The sequence below is a fragment of the Limulus polyphemus genome, unplaced genomic scaffold (assembly GCF_000517525.1).
Source record: "Limulus polyphemus unplaced genomic scaffold, Limulus_polyphemus-2.1.2 Scaffold4191, whole genome shotgun sequence".
Lineage (NCBI taxonomy): Eukaryota > Metazoa > Arthropoda > Merostomata > Xiphosura > Limulidae > Limulus > Limulus polyphemus.
The window spans coordinates 3,684-11,166 of record NW_013669801.1 but is presented as its reverse complement, the minus strand read 5'-3'; the positions used below and the strand labels follow the sequence as shown (position 1 = coordinate 11,166).

The 7,483-nt window shown below is 33.0% G+C and overlaps 1 protein-coding gene across 4 annotated transcripts in view; it reads left to right on the top strand.

Annotated features, from left to right (window-relative positions):
* Window positions 1–7,483, top strand: part of LOC106470736 (optineurin-like) — a 16,226-nt gene that overhangs the window by 5,839 nt on the left and 2,904 nt on the right. For all 4 annotated transcript variants that reach the window (XM_022399373.1, XM_022399374.1, XM_022399372.1 and 1 more), the window contains exons 3-6: window positions 970–1,184; window positions 1,388–1,624; window positions 3,241–3,327; window positions 6,727–6,911. In XM_022399373.1, the coding sequence (XP_022255081.1) occupies window positions 970–1,184; window positions 1,388–1,624; window positions 3,241–3,327; window positions 6,727–6,911 (724 nt within the window). The remainder of the gene's footprint in view (window positions 1–969; window positions 1,185–1,387; window positions 1,625–3,240; window positions 3,328–6,726; window positions 6,912–7,483) is intronic.

Genomic DNA, 7,483 nt, shown 5'->3' with positions numbered 1-7,483 from the left:
CCTTTCTATAACTAGAAACTCACCTGTCTCCAGACTTTTATTCCTTGCTATAACTAGAAACTCACCTGTCTCCAGTCTTTTGTTCCTTTCTATAACTAGAAACTCACCTGTCTCCAGACTTTTATTCCTTGCTATAACTAGAAACTCACCTGTCTCCAGTCTTTTGTTCCTTGCTATAACTAGAAACTCACCTGTCTCCAGTCTTTTGTTCTTGCTATAACTAAAAACTCACCTGTCTCCAGTCTTTTGTTCCTTGCTATAATTACAAACTCACCTCTCTTCGGTCTTTTGTTCCTTGCTATAACTAGAAACTCACCTGTCTCCAGTCTTTTGTTTCTTTCTATAACTAAAAACTCACCTGTCTCCGGTCTTTTGTTCCTTGCTATAACTAGAAACTCACATGTCTCCAGTCTTTTGTTCCTTTCTATAACTAGAAACTCACTTGTCTCCAGTCTTTTGTCCCTTTCTATAACTAAAAACTTGCCTCTGTCCAGACTTTTGTTCCTTGCTATAACTAGAAACTCACCTGTCTCCAGTCTTTTGTTCCTTTCTATATCTAGAAACTCACCTGTCTCCAAGCTTTTGTTCCTTGCTATAATTAGAAACTCACCTGTATCCAGACTTTTGTTCCTTTTATAACTAGAAACTCACCTGTCTCCAAACTTTTGTTCCTTGCTAGTTTTTGTTTTATGATTATAAACGTTGTATATGTTACTAAATGTGTTTTTGTTTTATAATTATAAACATTGTATATGTTACTAAATGTGTTTTGTTTTATAATTATAAACATTGTATATGTTACTAAATGTGTTTTGTTTTATAATTATAAACATTGTATATTGTTTTTGACCTCTCAGTACGTAAAGATTCTTTTCTTTGTCTTCTGTACAATATGCAAGTTAGTTATTGTTTACAAAAGTTTAGGATTGCACCTACGGAATAAAGCAAATGTTTTTTTTATCTGTTAAGAGCTTCTACAGCAGAACAATAAAAACATGAGAGCCAAGTTTCAGACCTTGATCGCTTGGCAAGATCAGATCAACCAGGTCCACAAGAACCATCGAATGAAATTTGAGGAGTCTAGAGTTCTGGTCCAGAAACTTCGTGATGACAATCACTCATTAACTAATCATGTGGCAAAGCTAGAGAAAGCACTGGCTGATCAGGATAATATAAAAATGAAAGTAAGAGTTTAACTTGGTTAATTAGTTATATATTAATTAGTAAAACTACTAGAGAATTCTCATAGCTACTATATTATAAGAAACATTTACTATATGTTGAACTTAAAATTCATTTTGTCTTTAATATTAGATTAGAATGTTATCATCCTCATAATGTTGAGTTTTCCTTTGTAAATCAGTTCAAAATTGAGTTCTTGTTTTAGTTGCTAAGAGAAGTTGAAGAGCTCACAGGGAAAATCCAGACTGCTGAAAAAGATAAGCAAGAGGCACTAGCTGAGCTAGAGAGACAGCAGGTGATCTGTCTTCATTTAGAAGAACGAGTCCAAGAGATTACCATAGATTATGAAACTCTGTTGAACACTGGTCAAGTAGAGAAATGTAGACATGCAGCTATAACTGAAGATATGCAAGCTAGGCCTATAAAAAACAGTTGTAAACAGGTAAGAATAAGAAGGAAACTTCTCTATATACATTGTTAGTTAGGAGCTTAAAGAAGAGAAATAATAAAGATGAATTTGTTAACATTTAAAATGTTACTAAAAGGTCTTCTTATTTGTTTTCCAAAAAACAAATGTTTTATATATTTTAACATGTATATCCATTTAGCTGAATGTATCTTCAACATATAATAGAGATTAGTAGTATACCAAATTCTGAGAGTTATTTTACTAGGGCTTCTCCATTCATTAGAGAGATAGTATGGAGCACGTATACAATAATAACCTACTATTGTACCAAATTCTGAGAGTTATTTTACTTGAGGTTTCTCTATCTATTAGATAGTATGGAGCACGTATACAATAATAAGCTACTATTGTACCAAATTCAGAGAGTTATTTTACTTGAGGTTTCTCTATCTATTAGATAGTATGGAGCACGTATACAATAATAAGCTACTATTGTATTCCAAATTCTGAGAGTTATTTTACTTGAGGTTTCTCTATCTATTAGATAGTATGGAGCACGTATACAATAATAAGCTACTATTGTATATCAAATTCTGAGAGTTATTTTACTTTAGGTTTCTCTATCTATTAGATAGTATGGAGCACGTATACAATAATAAGCTACTATTGTACCAAATTCTGAGAGTTATTTTACTTAGGGCTTCTCCATTCATTAGAGAGATAGTATGGAGCACGTATACAATAATAAGCTACTATTGTATATCAAATTCAAATATTTGTTTTACCTGTTAGATAGTATTGCATACATATAAAGTAATAGGCTACTATTTTAGTGATTTCAAAGTAGAATTCTTGTACTTGGGACAGTATGGAGTCAGATGATTATTTTGTGTTTCTCTTTGCTGTGCTGTAGTGACCTTTGGGTTTTTATTAATAAATAAAAAATGTATTAGAAAAAGAGAGGGATAATCCTAAACAATACATAGTGGTTGACTTGGTGGTGGTTTGGTAATCTCTTAAAAGTTTAATACTGTACCAAAAGTTGCAGAAATAGAGTCTTCATTTTTTAAGTTACAAAAATGAATTCAGAGATTGATTCTGCAAGTGGTGGTTTCTGTATTTCAGTCTGTGAGTCATTGAGACTTACAACTTTTGTTGTTACTCTCTGATTGCCTTTCTTTTTACTGTTATACTCTTCTTGTTTATACTCAGAATTAATTGATTAAAGTTATTGTCATCTCTGCTAACAGTTACAGGCTAGAAAAAAATACATTTTTTAACCAAGATAACTTGATGGGTAACTACAAAGTGACTAAAGAAAGAAAAAGACCCAAAACTTGGACACTTTAAAAAAAGTATCCTCTTTTTCCCCACAAGGTTTAGTTGTACTTTTCATGATGTGGTGATGGAATATGCATGTGAAACATGTTGATATAAAGAACTGAAAAATTATCACATTTTATCAGATAAATAACTTGTTTTGCATTAAATTAAACCTAATCACAACCTGTTTGTGTAAATTATAATCTGTAAAGTATAGAAATAATACATACAACATTTAGAAGTACAGAGTACATGTTATTTTGTAGCTTTCCAAATTGAGCATTTCTGTAAATTTTATTGAAGTATCCTTGCTTATTTCCTTAAAGGGTAAAGACACTAGCCTGTATCCTATATCAGTAGAAGACCTTGGATACACTGTGGTCAGCCAATCAGGTGCTACAGATGATGGAGTGGTTAGTTTAAGTTTTGTTGACCTATTTGTATATAAAAAATTAATTTAAAACATCATGTGATACAAATTATATGTTTTTACTCAAATATTTTTCTTTCTATGTTACACAGTATTTCATTGAAGAACAATCTTTGAGTTTTCTGTAAATTATTCAAATATTTTGGATTAGATAGCACTAATATTTAGGTGCTTCATTAAAACTCAAAATCCAATATAAGTAAATTGTTCATAATTGTTTAGGTGTAACAGCAAGAATGTTACAGCTGCTATAATTTAGAACTCAAACATTATCAGTAGTCTCTCTTTTTCATTTAAACTTCTTGTATATTTCTTTGCTTTCACATTATTCACAAAAAATCTTGTGTTTCTGTGCAGCTCAAATGAGTTATAATCAGATGAAACACACTTTCAGTGCTGTATGAAGTGCTTGATACAAAATAAGAAATGATCTTCAAAGTAGAGCACTATATATATTGATGTTTTCAAAAACTAAACATAATCAAGTCAGGTACACTTACCTCTGAAGTACTGAAAGCCTTTTTATCATGCTGTCAGAAACCCAGTAATTAAAGTTTTGAGTTTCCTTGACACATTGAAATGCATATATCAACTTACTCAGAATTCCCCACTCTTTCACATGCATTAGGTTATCGTACATAAGCCGTGCTTTCCCAGCATGAACCACATATTCTTCCAGTCAACATTACTTATTATGGAAGTTATGATTAACTGCTGTATCATAAATTTTTTCACTACCTTGGAAACTAATTTAGTCTGTTTCAAACATGAAGTGAGTTCATTTATGGCTGTATTATTAGCCCTTACTGATGATCAGGCCATTAATTCTGTTATTTTTTGGTGTCCCTGGAAAGTTTCACATCAGTTATGATGCTAAGTTGTGAAACACTTCCCTTTTCTCATGATGATAAAACAAATCTTTTGTTTAGGCCTATTCACCTTCATTGTGTGAAGAACAGCCCTTATTATGAAGAAGCTTCTGCTGGTCAGATTTATCTTTTTCTAATATATATTCTACTAGTCTCAACCCACAAAACATTTGCGATAGTTTTTGTGCCATTCGCTTAAATTTTCCTTATTCTATCATTTTCAAGCACACCATTTAAGCTTGCAGACGTTATGTGTTAGATCAATAAGTCATGGTCTATTTGAAAAAAATATTACACGGTCAGACAAACCTACTCACGTAGACATAACTTTATTTAATAAAACTACACATAAACAATAGTGTACAGAGTGTGAAACAGTTCAGTGTATGAAACGATTTTACGAGTTAAAACAAAGTATAAAGCCCATAGTAAAGAAAAAAGCTAAAAGGTGTTTAAAGCATTCTATGAAACAAAGCAAAGCTAAATTATTGTAAAGTAAGTAAATTTAAAGTTGTAATGAAGGCAAACTTAGCTGAATATGCAAAAGATCTTATTGCGTGTTTACAATGTGACAAGTGTTGAAGGAACTGTGCATGCATATTTTAGGCATGAATAAGTCGAGAAAGCCCATAGAAATTGTATTTAGTGTAATGTTATTTTTTTTTTTTTTAAGTAAATTACCTGTGAGTGTTGTTTGTGTGAAATACTTTGCAAATAAAAAAACTACAGTTCAAATCAAAGCCAGTCATCACGTGATGACAACAACATTGTACCATCATTTACCATAATTGTTGCATTGAAAAGTTTAACTAAGCCAAAAACAGGTAAGGGGATTCTGAATGGAAAAGCCAATATACAGTTTGGACTTCTCGGATAAAGGTCTTTCTAATGATATGAAATTTATAGCATTTAATCAGAGAATTTGTGAGAAAAGTTCTGGACAGACAAATGCAAGCACATTATGTATATAGATTTTAAATTGTGAAATAATTCTGTCATGTCTGAGAGTGCTAATGTCATGATGGATGATTCAGTCCATGAATTTTTCATCTTTTACCTTCTCCTGATTTTCAGGTCATTGCTAATAATGCTTTCAGAAATCAGTTAAATATTAATAGTATTTTAATGTGGTTATCTTCCTGTACACATCTAATTTCTTAAGTTTTTCACCCTCAGATATTTTATTATTATTAATATTTTTTGGTAGCAGTGGGTCTTCTGCACTTATGCATTGTCTGTGTACTGTCACTCACACTATGAATTTGTCTCATTTTGAAACTTTCTTTTTGTATGCCAGCAGAAGCTGACCCATACTAGTCTTGTTGAGAAGCATCATGGCAGGGAGAGCTGACCTACACTGGTCTTGTTCAGGAGTAGCATGCAAGCAGGAGCTGATTAACATTTCAAGTTATTTCTGGGAGTCATTCCTTTCATGGTGACCAGCAAGAAATGTTTGTCTCCTTTCTTTCAACCTTCATCTACTTTTCAGTAGATGTTAGATACTTCTCTTCATCAGTGACCACCAATTCAACCAATGGCCAGATGTGGAATCTTCTTGACCCATTTAATTACTCTCTTCTCTTCCAGTTCTCCTGTTGAGAGAGTTGTCATGGGTCCTTGATTTTTCTGTAAGATCAGTGGAATTTATAAGCCCTTCAGTCAGCTCTTAACTTCATTTCCACTTCCAATCCAGTTGCTTACAAATTCTGGATCAGTAAGTCTCAAACCTCCTTCAAAACTGAAAAATCAGAAATCATTTATCATACTACTCCAGGTTTTTGCTTTTGTTTCCTTGTGTTTTTTGAAGAAATCAGTAGATAAGAGACCTATCTCAACTAATCTTTTCCTTGATGATGATGGTGGATATACAGGATACTTTTCTTCCTGTCATTGTTCATCCATTATCCCATTAGCATCTTTTGCATTTAGTGGTATTGTATGTTCATTGACCTTTTCTTCAGCTTCATACATCTTGTGTTGAGTAATGTATAGTTTTACTAGTCTTCCTCATTCATTCAACATCAACTTTTAATTTTAACTGAGTTTCGCTTATTTTGTCCCCCCAGTCTCTCACATTCATATGGTCAACCAGCTGGCTGACTTGCTTTGATGGATCATTAGTAATTCCAATTCCCATTTACTAACACAGTGTTTGGTACAGCTGGAGTTTTGGACCAATACAGTTCAAGGAATACCTCTGCCATCTTTTGTGGCATTGCAAGCCTTTGACTCTTGTGAACCCACTTCCAAAGGCATCCTTTCTGCTTTGGGAATGATGGCTTCTCTACATGTTATCATACCTCCAGTGGTGTCTGACTTCAGACCTGTTGTCATATAATGTGCCTATATCTTCCAACTCTCTCATGTTTTCACAGTTTTTACTAACCAAGAGTTTCACAATATACTGGTTTTGTTTGAACCAGTTTTAGATAATATTAATTTACTTTCCAGCTGTAACCGTTGGTTAAATTACTCTTACTAATTCTGAGTCATTGTTTATTAATGTTTTTCAGGTGAACCAAATCAGAAATAATCAAGAAAAAGACACATTTCTACAAAATATGGCAGCACAAGCTAGTGGTCAAAAAGTTACATTTAATTGTGTTCAAACTAAGAACAGTGAGAAATCCCAGTTCCTTGTGGTGTGTGGTCAACAAATGGATATGGCTAGTTCTGTCCTTCAAAGGTCTGGAGACAGGTGAGTTTCTAATTATAGCAAGGAACAAAAGACCAGAGACAGGTGAGTTTCTAATTATAGCAAGGAACAAAAGACCAGAGACAGGTGAGTTTCTAATTATAGCAAGAACAAAAAGACTGGAGACAGGTGAGTTTCTAGATATAGAAAGGAACAAACGTTTGGAGACAGGTGAGTTTCTAGTTATAAAAGAAACGAAAGACCAGAGACAGGTGAGTTTCTAGTTGTAAAAAGAGCAAAAGTCTGGAGACAGGTCAGTTTCTAATTATAGCAAGGGACAAAAGACTGGAGACAGGTGAGTTTCTAGTTATAAAAGGAACAAAAATCTGGAGACAGGTCAGTTTCTAATTATAGCAAGGAACAAAAGTTTGGAGACAGGTGAGTTTCTAGTTATAAAAGGAACAAAAGTCTGGAGACAGGTCAATTTCTAATTATAGCAAGGAACAAAAGTCTGGAGACAGGTGAGTTTCTAGTTATAGTAAGTAACAAAAGTCTGGAGACAGTTGAGTTTCTAGTAATAACAGGAACAAAAGTCTGGAGACAGATCAGTTTCTAATAAACATTTAGTAACATAT